At 41.7% G+C, this 22,031-nt stretch overlaps 1 protein-coding gene and 1 long non-coding RNA gene across 3 annotated transcripts in view; one reads left to right on the top strand and one right to left on the bottom strand.

Moving 5' to 3' along the window:
• The window catches only part of RTN4 (reticulon 4), a 48,532-nt gene extending 30,969 nt beyond the window's left edge, over window positions 1-17,563 (bottom strand). Inside the window, exons 1-2 of one of the 2 annotated variants that reach the window (XM_026108055.2) lie at window positions 16,964-17,563; window positions 309-365 (exon numbers count right to left, since the gene is read on the bottom strand). In XM_026108055.2, the coding sequence (XP_025963840.2) occupies window positions 309-365; window positions 16,964-17,399 (493 nt within the window). In that variant the 5' untranslated portion in view covers window positions 17,400-17,563. The remainder of the gene's footprint in view (window positions 1-308; window positions 366-16,963) is intronic. The other variant, XM_026108049.2, reaches the window with a different exon arrangement.
• Window positions 17,564-17,683: 120 nt separating this feature from the next.
• Window positions 17,684-20,104, top strand: LOC112987755 (uncharacterized). The gene is made up of 2 exons (XR_010388589.1): window positions 17,684-18,244; window positions 18,610-20,104. It is a non-coding gene; the product is annotated as an uncharacterized LOC112987755 (long non-coding RNA).
• Window positions 20,105-22,031: the final 1,927 nt, after the last annotated feature.

Genomic DNA, 22,031 nt, shown 5'->3' with positions numbered 1-22,031 from the left:
TTCTGCTAAATCAGTAAAAGCACCTATGCTTTAACATGTTAACCTGTTAATAGTATCAACTCTTCTCTTACATCAAGGGTCCAAGAATTCACAGGTGGCTCTGGCTTGTTCATAAAGTACTGTTTACTATGAAATCAAAGCATATTAAAATCTTGAACAGATCAACTGAAAATTTAAAACTGAAAAAATAGAGGCTATTCTTGGACCCATGTTGACTTTTAGTAAATGCAGACTAATTGGAAAGAGTTAATGAGATCAGATCAGAAATGCAGGAGGTATTCAGACAAAGGCGAGCAGAAAGAACTTGCCTGCAGAGGAGTGCATCAGAGGCGCAGATGTAGCGGGAAGAGCAAAAAGGGTCTCATCTGAAAAACAAACAAATAACCTCAGCAGAAATAAAAGCTAAGTAGTTTGAAAAAGGGAGAGAGCAAGCAAGTAGTAAGTTCCCAGTAAATCAACAGATGTATAACCAACATCTAGCTCTGGGGCTCTTTGTGGGTGTAGATATAAGCCAGGTAAGTCAGGGGAGCCAGTGCTCATAATTCTCCATTTACAACAGGTTCTTTATCAACGTAACTGAGGCCTCTATACCCTTCACGCCAGGGACTGATTTTAAAGTAAGACATGCCACAGTAACTAGTCTATTTTCATTCCCTGAACTTCCACACTACTGAGAAGTTTTAGTATCTCAAACACACCTGCCATTGATACTGACACACTGTCCTTAATCAGCTTCTTTTGTCAGAGTCTAACTCCTACTAACTTGCATTAAAAGAGCAGCAACAAGGAGACTCTTCCAACCAAAAATTCTGGGAAGTTAAACTGTATAAAATAAATTTTGAAACCGTCCGTAAACAGAGAGCTGATCAAGCATGCCAATGCTGACCAAACAGGTAACAATAAATGACTGTACTCTTTATTATTATTTGTGTTATGTTATAATGTAGATAAACTGCCAAAGGAAGGCACTATTTTAAATTGCTCTTTGGCATGATCTATGGAGCATATTTTGCTTTTCTGAATTTGTTGACCCTAACAGTTTACACAAGAAAATCCCAGATTTCCAATTTCCACCCAAAGAGCTAAATATACATGAGGAAGGGAACCTTTCTACTAAGCTAAGGAAATCACTACACATCACAAATGCACTATGGTAAGAAGCTAGATAATCCCAGAGTTCCATATCGCAGACTACCTGTAATAAATGCATACAACTAAAACATTTTACAAAACTGCATGAAACATTTAAGGAAAACCCAATTTAGAAGCAGGTTTTTTTTTTCAGTAAACAATGCCAGCCACCATTATGAACCAGACAGGTCAGAATGAGTCCTCTGTATTTCTGCATCAGCTGCAGTATTTTCACCTGATCCACTGTGGCTTGTTGCCATTATATTAGTATAAAAAATAGTAACAGTTAGACAGAAATATTTCATTCTGGAGAGTACACAAAGTTTTCAAACTAATGCTGTTAAAGACTAATTACACTTTACATTAATTGTATTAGCAGAATCTAAAATGATGTTAAAGTGTTACAATTAGATTTTGAATTACAATTATGGACAACATCAACCATCTTTAGTTTGCTGTTTGCCTGGACAAAGAACTAGGAAAGTTAAGAACTTACAGACTTGAGCGCTGACTCAGAACACATTCAGCATTTTTTTTTTTATTTATTGTCATAGTGTAAAGAAGCTATTGTTTTTAAAAGATGAAAGGCCAAAAATGAGAAATCCTTTAGGCCCAGCAGCCCACACCTAATGATCCAGTAAGGTAATTTTTGTTTCTGCACTGAACCAAGACTTTCTGTAAAAACTAAGCCACTTCAAGATACTCATGACCTGCCTGGCATACCCAAATTATTCCCAAGAGCAGTTTTCCAAACATCAAGAGTCTCCTCAAAGCCTACATTTCCTGTCACAAGATACAGTTATTTTTGTTTCAAGAATTACATAACATTGTTCATCCTCAAGTGATGCTGATAATCCACAAAATATGGAAATATGGCAAGATATGAAAAAACAGAGTAATAAAGTTTGAATGTAGGACTCAACATTTAGAAGTTTCCTCAACTCCTGACAGGCCAAAAGGACCTCTCCTCAGTTTTCTAGAAATTGCATTTTCCTATTAAGGACCACACAAAGAAAACCTCAATCCCAAATTTAGAACGTTAAAACAGTGTCAGTTTAATGGTGGCAAAAGCTTTCCAGGATAAAAACCACACTGGAGGACAACTGATCAATATGTGAAACTGGAGGTCACAGAGAACTACAATGCTCATCAATACACTGCCAAGTATCACTGTATGCCCTTTATTCCAGAAGACGCTCAACTCCATGTAACCTCGCTCATGGGAATCTCTGCTACCAGATGCAGCTCCTTCTGCAAGCAGATGAGTAGTGCAGGGCCCACCAGCCCGTAGATAAGTTAGCAAGTCACCTGATTTGTACATCTAGAGAAAGGCTTTTCACTGAGAAGTCAGCTTGAGACCAGTCAGTCAGTCCAGAGAGCTGTTCTGCTTTCTTCATAACGTTGTTGTTAAGAGCATCATTTATCTCTTTCTCCATGTATCTGCCAACTTCAGTTTCTAGCACACCCAGCATGCCAAGGACCAGTGTTCTGCTTTAGATGTTAGGCTAGCAAGCCTTAGACTTTGCACAAAGAAGTGCCACACTTTCCTTTTTCCGCAATGTTTTCCCTCAGCAGACCAAGCAAGCAGCATCTCCTGATCATACACACAGAGCGGTATTTAGGCAGTAGATACTGATAGTGCTGAAATAGCTAATCACTTTGTGGTTAAATGCAGTTGTTGTCTCCTCACACTCCGTTCTTGAGCCAGTGTACCCAATCTCTTACCTGCCCGTGTCACGCTCCTCTTGGAGCACTGCACCCCTCCCTGCCAAGGTCCAAAGCCTCAAAGGACCTGTGCTGCAGCAGCTCACCAGGGAGCTGGTAACACCAGAGAAGAATCCTCCACCTCTTCTGTCCCCAAAACCACACAGTCCCATCTCCTCCAAACTATGCTGGAGCAGCATAACCTTTATTTGCTGGAAGGAGTCTCTGCTTGACAGCAGAGGATGGGGGGGGCGGGCAGGAAGCAGCATGGACCTGATAAGACTGGGCTGCACAGCATGAAGAGATTTCAGACACCCCTGGCAGAAACAGGCAGGGAGAGAATAGTTCTCACCACTGGAAGAATGGAAAACCAAGCACAAGTCAATGATAAAAATAGAAAAATTAAAAGAAGGGACAAAGAAGGAAGACAGAGTTCACTGGATAAGGAGATGGAGAGGGAAATGTGCAACAAGACCTCAAGGGTACAGTACTCTGGGGCTCCAAAAGCCAACTGCAATCTCTACCAAAAGTTTTAGCCTTGAAATCTTAAATGCTTCACAATCCTAGAGAGAGAGGTTTCAGATTCTATTGAGGAACACTGATTTTAGGAGTGCTAGCACTGATTTTTGGAGTGATTCATGAAAACAGCACATTGCAGGAACTCTTTTTCATGTTTGGCTTCAATTTACTCAAACACAAAAATGTACAATAGCCATCTCAGCCACTGAATTCCTAGATTCTCATACTATAAGGATATTATGCCCGCACCCAAACTGTATTCTGCATGCATAGGAAGAGTGTGAAAAGCCATTACATGAAAGTGATATTTCCTAAGCAGCTGAGGAGAACCACCCACTTTCCCCTCCACCCACATCAGAGTTGCATTCTTCTTGCTGAAAGGAAGAAGGCACAAGGACTTCCCTGCTTCTGGCCCTGATAATCAGTCTAGAACAGTAGGGAGACCAAAGCAGAATCTTTACAGCTCCCACATCAGTATAATTGCTGAGAGCACATGAACCACCCCTTCAGACTGTAATTCAAATGACACTTAATTGAAGTGACATAGTGAAGGGAATGGTATTTTTTCCAAGCAATGACATTTGCACCGAAGAATCTTTACTGCTGATATAAGAGTTGGAGGTAGAAACTTCTGGGAAACAGAACTGTGTCCTTTGTAGATAAAAGGGAAAAAAATGCAGTATCAATTCAGTCTGGCATAGAGCAAGACTGCCCAGACTCAGAGGCATACCACAAGCAGTATGCAGGCTACTTCAGCTAACACTTTCACATCACACTGAAGAGCCAACTGCCTCTAACTGCCTTTGCATGAGAGCAGCAACACTCCTAACAGTTGCAAGCAATAGCCATCCTCACAGAAAGTCCCAGCACACTCTGTTCTTTTGCATCTCATGAAAGCATTTGAGGAATGTCATACAGGTATAAATTCATGACAAGCCATTAATTTTGAGGCAGCATTGGAGACTTCTGTGGTTACATGTCAAACAGATATCACAGATCCCCCAGTGTATTTGCTCTGTTCTAGCACCACAGGCTCAGTTCAGTGAAAAGAACAACTATTATCTAGATTTCAATTTAACGAACCCATAAAGTTTATTTTTAAGTACAATAGTTAGATTGGAACCACATTTTAAAAGTTTTCCCTTCACACAATCCATCATCATAGCCAGCAATTCAGTAATAATCTGAGTAAACCAGGAAAGCTATTATACAATGCGTGTGCATATCCTGCCAGGGATCTGTACAACTTTAGTTATGGTCTCGTACAAGCTTCAATGTAAAGAGTTTCGACGATTTGTCATAAACTAGTATTTTTAGCAGATTTTAAAACTTTTTTATTTGTAAAAGAACTGTAAGTGGGACGTATTATAGGATGGATCACTGAGAGTGGCTTTTTTTGTATTTGCACATCAATGGCAGAAATTAAGTGATTTAAGCTTAAAAAAAAAGCACACAACTACTAAAATTAATTCTCCCCAAGTAAAAAAAAAATATATATATATATATATATATATATATATATATATATATTCAGAATCTCAAGCTCTAGAACTTTTTTCAAGGAAGTTTCATATTCAAAATACCTTTCTGAACATAAGCAGAAGTGGGCCCTTTGCTACAGCAAAACTTCGCTCAAAGACAAAAGATATGATTAAGTAAAAACTGAAACTTGTAACATGAAAGAAAGAATTCAGTAAAATGAACTATGGGATTACTATTTTCATCAAAAGAGAGATTTTGTTTCATGAAATACATCAGAATAAGTCCTAGAAATTAACCGAAGACCTCCACAAGAAAATAGCTTTTATTACAAATTTCATCTGCCAAAATCTATATAGATGCAGTGTAGTGATTTAGCTGCAGTATTTTGGTTAAAAATAAATAAGTAAATAAGAACATCCTATTTGTGAATGGTATTCCTTTATATTTACTACTGTAATCCAAACCAATTTTTTTTTCCAGGAGCACTTTTAGGCAGACAGGTGATCTTTTTATAGCATTCAGTAGAATATTAATATTTTATTCAAACAAACACCCACACATCAACAAGCCAATGAGTGCCGTTTGCCTAATCAGAGAGAAAATTAACAGTTTTGCTCACTAGCACACTCATCTGGATTTTTTTTTCTTTCCACCCACATATGTGAATATATATCCCTAATGTGAAAGGAAAAGCATTTAATGAATGTCAGAACACATCCATGCACAAAGTGATTCACACTGATTGCACTCCTATCTTAGCCAATATAATAAAAACACTCTGCAAATTTTATCTGGACTTTAAATACTCCTTCAAAAGAAACCTGTAGCTTCTCCTTTAATTAGCATGAATGCTTGTGCTTTAAAACTTTGTATTATGGTTTCAACTAAAACTAAGTTCTACCAACAAGAAACAGATCCCAGTTTTGTTTAAAAATAAAAATCCAACAGACACCTGTATGACAAAGGAGTGTCATTTTAAAACCCATTTCAATTGTTGCTGGTTTCCCCACTAACCAGCACTGTTACAAGAAACTGATTTTACCAGCATAAACTTAAAATCATGTCATAGAATATTTCATATCAATGTTTTGGATAAGAAGAAGAAAAAAAACAGAGAGATTTCCCAGACAACTAAGAAAGACAAAGATTAGCTGCAAAAAACTTCCAGAGAAAAAGAAGAGTTCAAAATGAAAAAAAAAAAAAGAAAAAAAAAACCCTATACTGACAGCTCCAAGAAAAGCAACTTATGAATGGTGGAGGGGAAAGGGGAAGGGGGGGAGCTTTTTCAATACATCCTTGCCAGAAGAAACGAGAAAGCAGAGGGCTCTTCTGTCTAGTCACAAAATATAAGAACTTAGAAAGAATCTGTTCTGTCCCTCACAGCTGGATTTTTGGTAACTGATGTACCTACCCTTCCATCTGCTCTCACAGGTGACTTTACAGGAGTTAATGCTGCTGACACAGAGTGTTAGCAGCAGGTCTGTTGATCTGATACTCTCCTCATTTTTATGTAAGAGCTTAGTATTGAAAAAAGTCAAAGTATCTTGTTTTCTACATATAAACATAGACAGTAAACTTCCTGATGCATGCATTAGCTTTAGTAGGGGACTGTCTTAGGGAATAACTAGCTAATGCTAGATGGCATTTTCAGTCTTCCAAAAATAAAATCCATTTCCTGGATTAATTTATTGGAGAATGCATGTTGTTCTTAAAACAACAACAGAAAACAGTTGGCAAGAATAAAGGTTTTAAGAATCCAGTTCATCTTTTCTTTGTTCAGAAAAAAAGAAAAATGCCTACCAACAAAAAAAGGGCAAGGACTACTTTTTTCTTACAGATTTACCACAATGGAGTTCTGATTCTGAGTGGCCTTTCTTGTTAACACAAATATTTAACAGTAGAAGAATGCATGTCAAAGTCAGTTTAATCAAGGGAACAACATCTGTGATATTACTCATATGTAATGCAAAAGTTAATTTGCAGCAATCCTTCTGGGGCTGATAGAAAAAATAAATTGTCTGTCTGCTTCTTCAGTGCACCCAGTTGTTGGTTTGTCCACAATGAAGACCGGTCCCAAGCAGCATTTCTGATCTCAAACTATTATCTAAGCAAAACATACATATGTAATACTATCATGAAGTTTTACTCTTTTAGAGATTCTGGAACTACAAAAGCCCTAAAGCTCTTTCAGGCTGATTCAGTACCCTCACCCTTCATAACCACAGGGAGTAACTGCCACTCCCTCCCATTCCCCCCCACTCGCTGGTGTCAAATGATTATGATATTCAGAGTAAGTTGAAACTTTACAGCAAGAGGTAACAAAGATAACTTACGCAGCCATTTGAGAAAGTAAATTTATATAAATTCAAGGAGAGTCAAGTTCTTAGATGCCTATTCCCCTACCGAAAAGGGAACAAGGGCACACAGCGTCACAAGAATTTCGTAAGGAAAGCAGTTGCCTACGCAAACTCAGCTTAAATGATCTCCTGTTATGATGCAAATGTTCTAACATATTTTAACAAATATTTAATGAATTCAAGATAAAGAACATTCAACTACTGGTAGCATCTTTTCACATCATTAGATCTGTCTGCAGAGGCACAGCAAATAATTAGGTTTTCCTATTGGGCTCTGTTTAGTTATATGTATAGTTTATAAACAGAAGTTTCCAGTTGAGGAGACAAAAGACTAAACTACTTGGAAATTTTTGAGGAATGTAGTTATATGCAAGCAGTTACAGAGGACGGAGATTGCTGAAGTGTTAAATGAAAACAGGAGCTCTATTTCTAACATCTTGAATGCATCAGAGCTAGGATCTTGAAAAGATCCATGAACTTTAATAATTAACAACGACCAAGAGGAGAGAAGATATCAAGAATCTCCTACAAAACTGTAGGTCTTCTCAGATCTTCATGGAAATTACTGCAAAGTGATATGATGCATCACTGGCAAAATGAGTTGCACTAAGCTGCATGGAGATTTCTGATTTCATGTTGTTTGAAATAGATAAGACACTAAAGAAGAACAGATAGTTAAAAACAAGCATTTCAAACAATGTTTGCTGATTTAAATAGGTCTTTGCTTCATTTGATGGAAATATAATTCTCTGGGCAGAAGTAAACATTTTCCTGTGGTTTAAGCAGAGATCTGCAACTAAATTGGTTTAAGCATATTTTCTTCAATATCATATTTGCATTGTCCAACTTAGAGCAATTATTTATCATTTCTAAAGCAACTTTTCCTCTTTTGGAAAAGTGACAATTGAGGTGAATTGCTCAGCACTGCAGATACTGTAAAGTGTACAGTGACAGTGGTAAGGTACACTATTTTATCATGCTTTTTACTTTACAGCTCAGCAAAAGAGAGAAAGAACCATTCTCCAGCTGCAAACCAAAGCAAGAACGGATGGCCAAGCAAGGTGTGTTAATTCTGCCCCCCCGAGCCTTCTCTCCCTTACAGTTCTCAGACTGCCAAAAGGACTGCCTATTACAAGGACATTTTTAAAAAGACCATTAAATGCTTCAGACATGACTGCAAACCTCAGCTCATTCTTGCAACCATTTTGATCAATAACCCTATGGACAGTATCCAAGCAGCATTTCAGAGGATGGGTCTATATGCCACTTCCTATTACCAGTCCCTCATCAATACCAGTGCCCCATCTCTCTTCTGTCAGGCATGTTTTGCTATTCAAAGTATAAGGAGAAAAAAAAAGAAAGAGAGAAAAAAAAAAGGTTACATAGGTCAGTTCCAGAGAAATTCTGCTATTCTTACGCCAAGTATAACACAAGAGAACAAGGAATTCTCAGAAACAGAAGGACACACGCACCAGCAATCCACAGTGGCTTGCTATGAGGAAAGTCGAATCCTTTGAAAGATGAAAATAAACTATTTGGCTTTTGGACAAAAATTAAACTATGTAAGAGTAAGTGACACACAACAAAACCGTCACTTGCATTAATTGTGCCCTGAAGGTTTGTGTCCTCTCCCCCAACTGTATCAACTGGTCTAACCACATAATTCTGTCTTCCTACAGACTAAGAATTAGGTAGTAGGTAAACAACTCCCTTTATTACAGTCAGGTGGCAAAAATAATCAACTATTACTTCACAGCTTCACCTTTGGTTGCTTGAAATACCCCTTTGTTTATCACAACTAAAACCAAATATTTAGTAATGAGGCTTGGAATGAAACTAGAGATCTTAAATAACAGCAGACATTCACAAACTCAACATTTGTATTTACTAATTTAGATTTTTTTAGTATCTGAATGGAAAGGAGGATAGAACAGAGAAAGATTCAAGCCAACTACCAACCCATGTGTCCAGTTGCAACACTACACATGGCATTGAAGATAATATTCACTCTTTGGCAACATTTGTTATGAAAAATACTAAATCATTCCTCTAAAAACATTAAATAACTCTCCCTTCAGACCCAAACTCTTCAACCATATGTTGAAGTAAGAAACAAGTTTGGGTTCTGGTACTGCTATAAAGCAGAAAGATAAAATAACATCATCCACGCTTATTCAAAAGCAGGTGATCTACAAAGCCATGAAATCCTATCATTATGCTAACATAATCCAATTAAATTTCAGAGATTGTACCAATCACAAGATTTCCTTCCCTTGATTTGTACAGATGAAGTTTTTCCCCACAATTAAAGAAATTAATATTTAGATTAACTAAATTAAGATTGCAGAATATACTTACTGGCTAAATCAATCTTTGAAGGATAGAGAAGAGATGCTACCAATTTCTTTTAGCATCTATTCCCAACACATTACCTTGTGTGACAAGCCTCTGACCTAAGGATGTATAACCTGTAAAATAAAAACAAATTGATGTTTCAGATACATCCATCTCAAAAAAGGAAAAAAAAACCCAGATATTTGAGGATTCATTAGAGGCACTAACATTCATATAGAAATATCTTTCAAAGAATGGATGAAACTGAACATTACATGCACAATGTCCTGCCTTCCTCTTCAACAAAGGTGCTCAGGCATAAGTAGCACTGCACTATTGGGCTGCAATAGATTTTCATCAATATAGGTTCAAACTATCCACTTTAAGCTTTTTCTGTCACTTACACACAACTTACGTACATCAGAAAATTGATTTTCCTATCATAAAGCTGAGACCTTTTTTTAAAAAAAAAGTGCACATCTTGCTTATTTAAAACACTAGAAACTGATACACTTGTCCCTTGAACAGCGTTTCTCAAAATGAAGACATGAATACATACCAAGGAAGAAACAACCTTTCCTCCATCACCACTACAAGACACTTCTTTCTGCCTCTGCCAGATCTTGCTTGTTTTCTGTTCCTGACAGTTGTCATGCTACAACCTGCTTTCTGGAGGCCTTGCACATGTTCTTTCATCTGTTTTACACGGCATTTCCTTATCACACACGGAGGTCAGAGGTGGATAGGCGTTATGTAATTTTATCTTCTGTCAGAAGAGGGGGGATAGCAGAGTTGAAGAAAAACTGTCATGAAACACTCATCACTGGATAAGCAGTAAGATTTTGACATCAGACAAACAGAAGCTTAGGCTGAGAGCATTTTTATTTGGAAACAGAAAAGTTTATATTTATCTCAGTCTTGTGTCTTACTTAAAAATATCTTAATGAACAGATTCTTCCTAGCTGATGAAGGTCTACATGATTGCTCAATCCATTAAAAAAGCTGCAGGTCAAAGTTTACAGTACACTCCTAAGACAAAAAGCAAGCCTTGCAGCAAAACCAGGAAAGGTCAAATTGGTATTCCTAACATCACCACAGAGAAAAAAGATAAGGGTCAATTAAAAAACTGAAAGAGGATATATGACTTCTTTACACATTAAAAAGCAATAAACAGAGGAACAAATGCACTTAAAAAAATGGGGAAGATAAAGTCAGATATGAAAATAATAGTATGAAAACATACTTGACTGTTCTCCTTAGAGTAAGTCTCACAGTCTATTATCTTTCACTTGGTAGTGAGAGCCTTTTTCTTTCATTGCTAATGCAGCTTGATAGTTAAATGAGTTCTTTTCCTACTTTGCACTTAAGCATTTCTGAGTATCTCAGGACAGGAATTTATCTGTAGGCTACACGTGTTGTTTTTTGTTTTCTAGCCAGCAAAAGACCAAGGAATACCTCCTTGTTTATGAAAGGTCCAGAACCTAAGGGACATTTTCAGGTAAGTGAACTACGCATTGCTAATTTCTGTATCTAAATTTAATGGTTACTATAGTAACTTGCTAGCTCAAAAGAAAAAAAAAGCAAGAAATAGGCTTATTTTATTCAAAATACCTTGTTTTAACAGAAAACAAAGGAGCACATAGCTCAAATACACTAAGATATGCCTCAAGTTGTAGGTTAACTGGTCTTTGCTTTTCTAATACCTTCTCTGCACTCTAAGGTCAAACTAATCTGATGGGAAGCACCAAGCAGTAGGGTGCGGCCAAGAAGACAGTGAGATAGGCAGATGAAGCTGCTAACCTCTGCCAAAGTCTGGTGGCAAGCAGCTGGGAACGGCAACTACCTTGAGCAGGATCCACAACTAGGGGAACAGATCACATAACTGTAATCTAGTATTACTTGTGCTAAACAGCCTCCCAGAGGTGTAATTTAAACATCCATTGTGAAACTGAGCATTTCTGTAGGCAAACCTGAAGAGAGGAACATAAAACAGTAAATCAATCATCCTACTTTTGAAGACTAGAATTAGCAGGAATGCTTCACACTGCTTGTGCTTACGCTAGGAAAGGACAGTTCATGATGTTGCATCCCTTAAAAAAAACAAAAACGCCACACTGTGCAAGCCAGCACAGCACATATAAACTGCCTTGAGTAATTATAGTTTGTCTGCAAGAGGAATCTCAGTGAAGAAATCTATCACAGACTTTTGGAAACTGGACACAGCCAGGAGCAGCTGCAGCAGCCAGCTACAAACACATACAGCACTCCTGCATCTCCTTTTGTCTTGCCGGTATTGAGCATATCGTCCAAGCACACTACCACCGATTACCAACAGTATGGAAAAATGGGTCAGCAGAGTTAAGCACATGAGGACTGCACAACTTCCACTAAGCTGCCAGGCTCCCAGACTGAATGCTCTCTGAAACCCGTATCCTTCCCACATTGGGCACTGGAGGAGGAGGAAGGAAAACTGTGAAAATTAGTTTCTCACAATACACCAACCCAAAAGTTATACTAGGAAAATGCATGGCAAATTACTGAAATACAAAAATGCAACTGTGAGCTGCTCAGAAATCAGATTTTTCAGTATCAGCTCTACTTCAAGATATTTTTCCCCCACCAGGCCAGTTGTTAACAATCACAGCATATTTCTCTCCCCTAAGCTGCCAAGTTTGAGTCTCGTGACCATAGGCCTTTATATTCCAACTACCAGTCATTTCTAAGCCATCTGTAGATCAACTGTTGCAGAAGAACTTGACACTTTCCTAGCAACTCTCTACTAACCAGTAGGAGAACAGTGCTGACCAGGAGTCTTGAATGTTGCCTTTGATTCCTGTAAAAGAGTCATGGCGGTCATCGAACAAGGTAACAGAGGTTCAGTGTTCACCAGCAGTTATGTAACAGTGCGGCCAAAAGAGCTGTCACTTTGTAAACATGCTGCAAGCTTCCTTTCTTAAATAAAGATAGGGAGGAAGAGGAAAAAAAAGGTAAACAAACAGGAGTTTTTTGCTGTCGTCAAATTTGTGGTTTATAGGATTTCTTCTCCAAGGGGAAAACTCCCAATGCAATTCGAAACTTCCCTGAGGGCTACATCATTATATGGTAGGTGCAAGCTGTGTAGTTTCATCCTGGAAAGCAAATCATGGAATACACACCAAGCACATGTACTGTTGAACTTGGCAGGACTATCCTCACACATACTTCTGGTTAATAGAAGACATAGCTTTTTGCCTTTAGAATATCTTACAGTAGTTGAATTATAGAAGTAGGTGCCAATGTGACAGACAATGTACGTGCGCACAACAATAAATAAAACCAAACAAAAAAAAGATCCCTTACTGAATAGTCACCTACATACGAGAACACAAAAGAGGAAAATGAAGATACTAGCTGTACTGAAAGAGTCAAATTGCTGGTTACTAGTCTCCTCCATATGAAACTATAAGGGACAATGAGCAATAGAACAAAGTAACATCCTAGCTTGGATGTGGGTGGGTAATAACAACCTCCCTCATAGTTTTACTAACACATTGCGGCGGCACACAGAAAAACTAAATAATATATATGCTGCTTTAGAATTTGGATAGAATGCAAAATTACAGGATCTCAGCAAGCAAATAATTCTACTGCAGGATAACAGGTACCTTCCACGTAGTGAGAAGAAACAGGTATAGATCACTGTATTTCACCAGGTATAGATCACCAATATTTCACCACCTGCTGCAGTTGGAGTCAGCCTGCTGAGGAATAACTCTGCCACAGAATAGCTTATGTGTTCCTGGTAGAGCTTGGAGCTAATGGCATTCCTGCTGACCTTTGCTAGACACTTTCTTGCATGTAAACAAACCATTTACGAAATCCCTCCTGCACATTGATGAATTAATACCATGTGCTATAAAACTAAATGAAAAACAAGACTAATTAATAAACTCAGCCTTCAGAACCTCTGTGCACATACTAAACTGTGGCTGAGTTACAGGCAACTGACACACAAGCAGACATCTCCTTCATCTCCATTCACTGCCTACGCTGGTCTGTCACTCTACATGGCCAGCCTGTTTGGTTGCAAGTGCATGGCTTAATTTCATATTTCAAGAGCCTCTTCAAATAAAATGGTGTAAAACCTGCCTTTACAGACAGCAGTATGTGCTGCTAGGATTTGAGCCTTGAAAGATGGAAAGTAGTATCTTGTCATTATAGTTTACTGGTTAGTTTTACTTTGCACAGCTAGAAAAAAAAAGTGTGCATTATTTTTACCATGTGCGACTACCTTGAATATACTTTTCTTTGCACCTCATGTAAATTTAAGTAATCAAAAGATTTAAACAGTAAACTCTAAAGAAGAAAAAAAAATTCAATTTCAAGCATCACTTCATAGACATTTCTGTCACGCTGCTTCCCATAACAGTGAGCAGCCAAAAAAAGTATTCAAGAGAGCAGAAGTCTTACTGCAGTCATCTTGCTCATTTTCTTCTGCAAATATTTATATTAGCCCTTAAGAAGGTAGCCTGCTGATATACAGCCACAGAGTAGCGTAGCATATAATTATGTCGCAGTCTCTTATAACAGCGATGCTGAGTATTTATAAATATCTAGTTGATCCTCATTAGAAGTATGTAGGTTTTAAAACACCACCAGATATATAAATAGTACATTTCAATGGGACATGAACTAGCTCATACATTTTCCCTACTGCTGCACTACTAAAAAAGCAGCGCTATGACCCACTGCTGCAGTTAAAAGAATCCTTGCTATTATTCGCATATTTGTGATAGGCACCACTATTTCTCCATCTCTTTGAAATAGTTTCCAAGTTATTTAGACTGAAAACCTCCCTAGATCGAAGTCTGATATTCTAAGTATGAAGAGAATATTCTCTAAATTATGGACTAAAATTCTTCACTTACACCTTAAATCCATATAACAGACCTAAAAGTAAATGGAGCGTAACCCTAAGAGGAGAAAGCATCATAGAGGACTAGCTGTTCTGAGGCCACCTTGCCACAAGCCCCAGACATGCATTTAATTTTGTCACTTTCACAGGAACACTGGAATTGAACTAGTTTGAAGTCAAATTAAATATTTTGATTGAGATGGTTTTATACCTACATAGTTGGTGTTGAAACTAACAAAAAAAAGTGCTGATGTTTAATGGATACTTAACATGCTTAACATATAGAATACTTCTCCATCTGAGGGGACCAAAGTATTTGTGACATGTCTAGAGAATACATCTGTCAAACAGTTTATAGTTTTCATTTGGTAGTTTCAAGTGCTTAAAACATAACCTTATTATGTCCTAACCAATCATTAGACAGGCATCGTACCTGTGTCACAACACCCTGTCTCTGGAAGTCATGCCTCCCTAAAACACAACTCTAAGTTAATCAGCACTGATGAATCTGTCCCTTCCAATTAAATCCTGTAAGTCTTTTACACCGCTTCTCACCAACACTACCCAGTTCTCGTACTCTTGAAATACATCTCCTTCACTCTATCTACTCTTATAAAGAAGAAATATTTCAGGAATTATTCTGCTCCTTGCCTTCCCTTCCCTTTCTGGGGGCAGGGAGTAAGGAGAGGAGGAGAGAAGGAAAAAAAAAAAAGAAAAAGAAAAAGCTCTAGAAATCATGCTTTGAAAAGTAGGGATAAAGGCAACAGCAAGATCTGGTTGATCCCATTCCTTCCATTCCGTTCTGCTCAAACTTTCCACAGCTCCACCCAAACAACTTACCCAGAAAAATTTCTGTTCACCTATCATGTATTATTGCTCCTCGTAAATCTTTTGCAAGCTCATGCGATTATCTGCCCTCCAAAGGGTGGAAATGAAAGAGTGCTCAGCATACTGTTACTCTGAGAGCTAGTAAAAGAGCAAAACAGTAGCACCTAGACTTCCGGAAGGAAAACAGCACAACCATGAAGTCCTCTCACATACACAAATTAAATGCACGGTGAAAACTCCAAGAAAACAAAATTTAATTCATGTTTAACGAAGGCTTTTTATTGTGTTCCAGGCTTTTTTAATTAAGCCAGGAGTACCACTTTTATTCATACCTTAATATCAAGTCATTATGGAAATCCTGCATCTTTAAGACCTATGCAATGCGGCAGTAAGACAATACTAAGATAAGAAACGACTTTCGTCATAAGAAGGCACCTCGACTTGCTCATTTTCATTGTTTTGATCACCTCAAGTTAGTTCTTGTATTTCAAACCAAGGGCAAGCGGAGCCAAGGTACAGTTGCAACCAGCCTGCCACACGTTGGTCAGCCCCTGGATTTAGAGGCCTTGCAAGCACAATTTTGGTGTTTTAGCAGTACTGGCGATTGCTCGGTGGGTAGCAGTGCGCCAGCTTCGAACCGGGGAGCACCCCAACATTACAGGGACATCTGTCAGTGGAGGTACTCTCTCCACGCAGGCCCCAAGCCACAGCGATGGCTATCTGCGACTGCAGGGGCATACGCACGATGTGAGGCTGACATGTTTTCCAGCGCTACCACACCTAGCGCAACACGCCTTCCGCGTGCCTTCTGTGCTTGCGTACGTCCTTCACACTTTCCAGGGGATTTAAGATTGCGTGAGGCAGAAGCGCGCTACCGCCGAGGCCTGCTTTCACAGAAGGGCGGCACGCCCGGCCAAGCCCGCCCGCAGAGCCACCTTTCGCCTGGCCGCCCGCCCTCGCCAGGCAGGCCTGGGAGAGGAGCGGCTCTGCCCCTAATCCCGCTCCCCTCCCGGCGAGGTGGCTTATTTGAAATGACTCAGATCAAAAGCACCCGTACCTCCCCCCTCCCCAGAGCGGGGCCGCAGCACCCCCCCGCCGCTGGGGACCGCCAGCGCCGCCGCAGACCGCCCTGACGCAGCGGCGACAATGCGACGAGGGGGCGGCGGCGGCGGGAAGGGGCGGTGGCGGGAACCGGCTTGGCTCGAGCACGCGCCGCTGCCGCCGGAGAGGGGCGGTTACGGCCGTTACCGCGGCGCCGGCCGCCGCCCACCCCCCGCGGCGGCCCCGCGCGACGCGGCCGTTGCCAAGCGGCGCGGCGCGGGGCGGGGCGGGGCGGGGCAGGGCGGGGCGGCCGCTGCGGCCTCGCCCCCGGGCGGCCCATGTGCGAGGCGCGGCGGTCAGCCGGGGCGGCGCTTTCCCCCTCCCGCCATTAACATAAGAAAGCGGGGAGGGGAAGGGAGCGGGGGGGAGGGGAAGGGAGCGGGGGGGAGGGGAAAGGAAACAAAAAAAAAAAAAGGAAAAAAAATCCCTTTTCCCCAATGAGCCGACCCGGGGCGGGGAGCGCGGCCAGCCGTGGGGGCGGGCGGCGCCCCAGCGGGGCGGCGCGGGGAGGCCGCGGGGCGGCAGACAAAGGGAGGGCGGCAGCCGCCCGGCGGGAGTGGGGAGACGGGGAGCGCGCCTGGCGGGGGCCGGCTCCAAGGACCACGGCACTCACCGGCCGAGCCGGAGGAGGACCCCTTTCTGCGGGGGCCGCCGAGGATGGGCTCGGGCTGAGCGGGCCGGGCGGGGGCCAGCGGCTGCTCCTGCGCGGGGGACGGCGTGGCGGCGGCGGAGGAGGAGGAGACGGCCCCCGGGGGGCTCCGGTCGGACGGCGGCGGCTCCGGGGCGGCGGCGGGGAGAGGAAGCTCGGTGGGGCCGCCGAGGTTCAGCAGCTGCGGCGGCCGCTCGGGCAGGGCGGCGGCGGGCGGCGCGGCCGGCTTCCTTTCCATCACCTCCAGCTGCTCGTCGAAGTCCTCGTCCTCCTCTTCCTCTTCCTCCTCCTCCTCGTCTTTCTCGTCGTCCAGCACGAACTGGTACTTGAACTGGGGCTGCTGCGGCCGCGCTGGCCCGGAGGAGGAGGAGACCAGGGGGGACTGGTCCAGCTCGTCCATGGTGCCCGGAGCTAGCGGAACAATGAGTGCGCTGGGCTGGGCTGTGCCTGCCGGCTCCGGTGGCTGCCGCGGGGGGAGGGCGAGGGCTGCGCCGCCGCCGCTGCGGGACCAGCCTCCACGCCCTGTTGAGTCACCGCTGGGGGGGCGGTGCCGAGCGCGGGGGCCGGCGGCGAGCGGCGGCTCCACCGGCCAATAGGAGCGCGCGGGGCGCCGCTAGCCGCCGGCGCGGGCCAGTGAGGCGCGGCACCGGGGGTGTGGCCGTTCATGAATATTCAGCGAGCGGGGGGGCGGGGCGCGGCGCGGCGCGGCGGGCTGCGGCGAAGGGGCGGTGGCGAAGTCGGGTAAAGTTCAGCGCAGAGAATGCGGGGCGCGGCTGCCGGGGGGGTGCTTGCCCCGCCCGGCCCCGCCCGCGGGCTCCCGGTTGGGGGGGTCGCGCCTGTGGGGGGCTGCGGGGCTGCGTCACCGCCAAAACGTGCCCGGGGCGGTGCCCGCAGCCCCCCCCGCCTGGGGGCGCCCGCTCGTGAGTCAGCGCTGCCGGCCGCCGGGGTGCTTTAGTTACTGATATTGTGGGGTTTGGGGTTTTGGGGTTTTTTTTCCTTTACAAGGGTCCAGAAGCCGGAGGTTTCGGCCCAGGAGAGGAAGCCGCGGGGCGGGGAGCGGCCGCGCTGCGGGCTTTGCCGCGGAGCGGGGCGGGCGGCCTGCGCCCTCCCGGGGGGCTCTTTGGGAACCGCAGCAGAGACTAACCGAGACGGGGTGCCAAAAAAAAAAAAAACTTGCCTAAAAACAAAAAATAAGTGTGCTGGGCACTCCGCTGCCTGGGCGGGGAGGAGACGTCTGCAGAGAAGGTAAGCTTGTTTATCCGCCCACGCCGGGGTGAATCAGCCCTGGGGATGGATTTAACAATCTCTAAAATTTGAATTTAAATTGTGCAACTTCTGCAGGAAAAAAAATTGGCAGCTCGTTCGCAAAGCAAAAATTCACCCGTATCTCTGTATATTAGTCCTTTGTTTTCTAGTCGGAGATGGAGCATTGGCCTAAGCCCTCAGGGTAACAATTTAACTAAAACGGCACATAATGGGTGTAATTCCCACCTATTCAGCCACGCCAGTGAGAGCAAAAGAGCCTATAATTCTATATTTATGCTTCTCTGACACTATTAAGGATTTTTATCCCACAAGTGATTTATTCTCCCATATGTCTCTATATAAAGAAATTAGTTCATGGAAACATTCAGAGTAAGGAAAGTGCAAATTCATTGAGATGTGACTTCAGAAAAAGGAGCAACAAACCTCTCATCACTGTGGACCCCCTTCTGCCGTGATGCAGTGCATGCAAAGGTACCTGTGCATGTGAGTCGTCCCGTTAAGCAAAACGGATCTTTTCCCATGACTTCCTACTTGGCATGAGGAAAGCCTCGGGAGGGGTCCCGACGGGCATATCTCGGTGCATTGATGTGGCGGCAGCAGCTACATTTCAGAGGAAAGATTCAGAGAAGCCTTCGGCCACTTTCTGGAAAACCGGACAGGCCGGCAACATGTGAAGGAGGGAGTCCATGGGGTCACGGCATTCACTCCTCTTCTGCCTCAGAAATCCATTTCATATACTTCTCTTCATAAACTTTTCAAACCCCAAATATTTGAGGGCAGGGTAGGCTTTCCCTGCTATTTGTATAGGAAGGATATTTGGAAATCTCAGTTTCTAAACAACCAGAAACCTCCTTCTAACTTCTAGTCTAAATTTCTTCACGTACTTCCACTGCTCACTAACATTGTCCTGTAATTTAAATTGTTCCTTTTCCCTGATTTTTTAATCTCTATTCTGTTTGAAAGAACACATTTCTTCCATCCCTTGCTTTCCTAAACTCAACTGGACAAGCTCCTCTGTCCTCCCGGTCAGGACAGGTCTCCCTGCCCTTGCTCTCCATAGCTGCCTTCCTCTGCGCCGATTCAGGCCCAGTGCAGGGCGCAGTAAATTCCAGATGAGATTTCATCAAGGATAAAATACACAAAGACATCAGTATTCCTTATGTCAATCAGAAATGACTAAAGGAAATTTGCAAAGTGAAAAGTAATTTTTAAATACAATGAAGGCAACACTGATATTCCTTTAGAGATACAAAGTTTCACAACATGTGACTAAGAAGGTAACAACTTGTAAGGTCTTTAGACTTCATTCTTTTTCCCTAGGATTTTTTATTTTCTATTGACAGTTTATCCATATACATTTCAAGTCAGCCCTTTTACAGTGATATAATAATAAAGCACGTTGGCATCAGGATAGATGGATAAAGGCAGTAGGATAGATGGATTAAAATAAATATATTGCTAAATATAAAACACAAGTCAGTTTTTCCATACAGTAAATGGCTAAATTCTATACCTACTTTTATTGTTATAGCTCTGTTACAGTCAATGGACTGCATATACACAAATAAAGACAGAACTGGTGTGGCAGCTTAAATCATCCCTACTGAAAAGTATATTACACTATGTAGGACAGAGTATAAACCAATATTTAGCTCAGCAAGCTCAGATTTGAACCTTGAACTTCACTTAGAATTATGTCAGTTATCCCTGAATGGTATTTTTGACATGGAGGATCATATGGAGGATTACAGCCCAAAATCCCTGCTGTAGCTCCAGGACTGTAACTCATGTAATTCCACTTCACGGTACCAACAGTGAATTTGGACCATGGCTTAAACTGACATCTTCAGTCTTCTTTGTACTTACCTATTAATATGTCTACCCAGTGTCTTACACCAGCAGCCATAGTGTAAGTACATACACAGAAAATCTTAACAATATTTTCTCTGTTTTCCTACCAGCTAGTAAATTGGAGAAAGTATGTGGGGGACAACACTCACTTTGGGGTAATACAAATTCTCAAATTTGTACACGTTGAGGGAGCGTATGTATGTAGGTGTGTATGTAGTAAATTGCATTAAGAAAGTAGTAACAACCATGTGCTTTTATCTACGCTAAAAAACAGGCCAGATGTAATGACCTTATCAATGAATATGACTGTGAAATCTTCAGTGGCATTTTACCCCTTTTACTGGTAGATGACTGGGCCTGAAACGTTTTACTAAAAGCAAAATTCAACTTTTCTGTGTATTTGTTTATTACATAACAGGAAAGTAAATATACTTTCATGTTTGTGTTGCAAATCTGCATTCCTTGTATAGCAAATAAAAGTGGTTTGAATAAATTATCATTTCATCTGCAAATCTAAAATTTCCCATCTGTTGGTTAAACAAGAAATTAAAATTTCATTAAAATATACTCTTAGACAACAAGCTACTTTCAGTAATTTGTAAAATTCTGAGTACAGACACAGTGCTGTAAGCTCTAATTTTAACATCTCTAATTGCATGATTTTGGTCATCTAGAATGTGAAAATCTATATATAATTCAGTTGATTTTATCAGAATTCTTGAAAGAGAATCCATCATCACTTAAAGAGAAATGAAAGGGATTTTTATTTAAAGAAAGGAAGTGACTCAATGTCTTGGAGGGAAACAGGAAGGGAGTTCCAGATAGCCTGAGCAAGTCAAATTAACAAGCAAGAGGAAAACACGGATCTCCAGTACTGAATATACACTGCAAAATACCCTTTCTTTTTGCTCTTTAGGAGAATATTCTATAATTCTTATATGAAGATTATCAGCAAGTAAGACTACTTTGCAGATATTCAGCAAGTTAATTTACAGACTTAGTTTTCCTGAGAAGTTCACAGATATAACAAACTTGTGAAGAAAAGTATTGAGCGCATGAAAAAGAAACACTAGTTGGTATGTTTTTGTCTTTCTATAGCAAGGCTGACAATCTCTATGTATTACTTGGATTTTCTTCACTGCCCGCTGTGACCTTGTGTTTGATCTTACACAGAATTAACATGATATCATTGCATATCACAGACTATCACTAGGAAAATAATTGTGACATGACAAATCCAGTATTGTGACTTCATAGCAGGATCAAACAGAAAAAGCATTTGATCTCAGATGGTAGTTTAAAAACATGGAGTTAAAACTTGCAGTGATTTCTGTCTCTCCTTTTAAGCTCAAGGTACAATCCTTCAGGTTTCAGGCACCAGGTCTTTATCTCTGCAAGAATGAAATTCTGCCAGTCTTTTGCTTTCAGATCATGCCCATGCTGCAGTGCCTTGGGCATCAAACATATTTACCTATCAGTTTTGTCCAGGTTTGAACACCTGCTGTACTTCTCTGCAAGATCAGTAGTCAGATACTGTGACAAAATCACTGCTTAGTTGACTAGTATGAATGAAGCGTATGGAGGGAAAAACATTAAAACCACAGTATGCACAGAGGGATTGCCATCTCTTGATGGTAACTGAGGCAGGTTTAACCTTATCAGAATCTTCTGTGGGGCCTGCATTTCAGCCTGGTCCTCTTTAATCATTAACACTTTCCTGGGAGAAAGTCACTTTTTAAACCTTTCGTGTTCTTTTGTGTTCCAGGCCCTTCTGATTCTGGAATTGTTTCTAACATCCCATAGCAGTTTGCTGGGGGCTGACTTGGGTTGAGCCACTTTTTCTACTTTGTGGTTTTTTTCCCCCAAAAAATCATCTTGATAAATCAAAACAGTCCATTTCTACAGTAAAAGTACT

The sequence above is a fragment of the Dromaius novaehollandiae genome, chromosome 3 (genome assembly GCF_036370855.1).
Source record: "Dromaius novaehollandiae isolate bDroNov1 chromosome 3, bDroNov1.hap1, whole genome shotgun sequence".
In the NCBI taxonomy this organism is placed as follows: Eukaryota; Metazoa; Chordata; class Aves; order Casuariiformes; family Dromaiidae; genus Dromaius; species Dromaius novaehollandiae.
The sequence above is the reverse complement of the archived record's forward strand: the minus strand, read 5'-3'. Positions and strand labels throughout refer to the sequence as shown.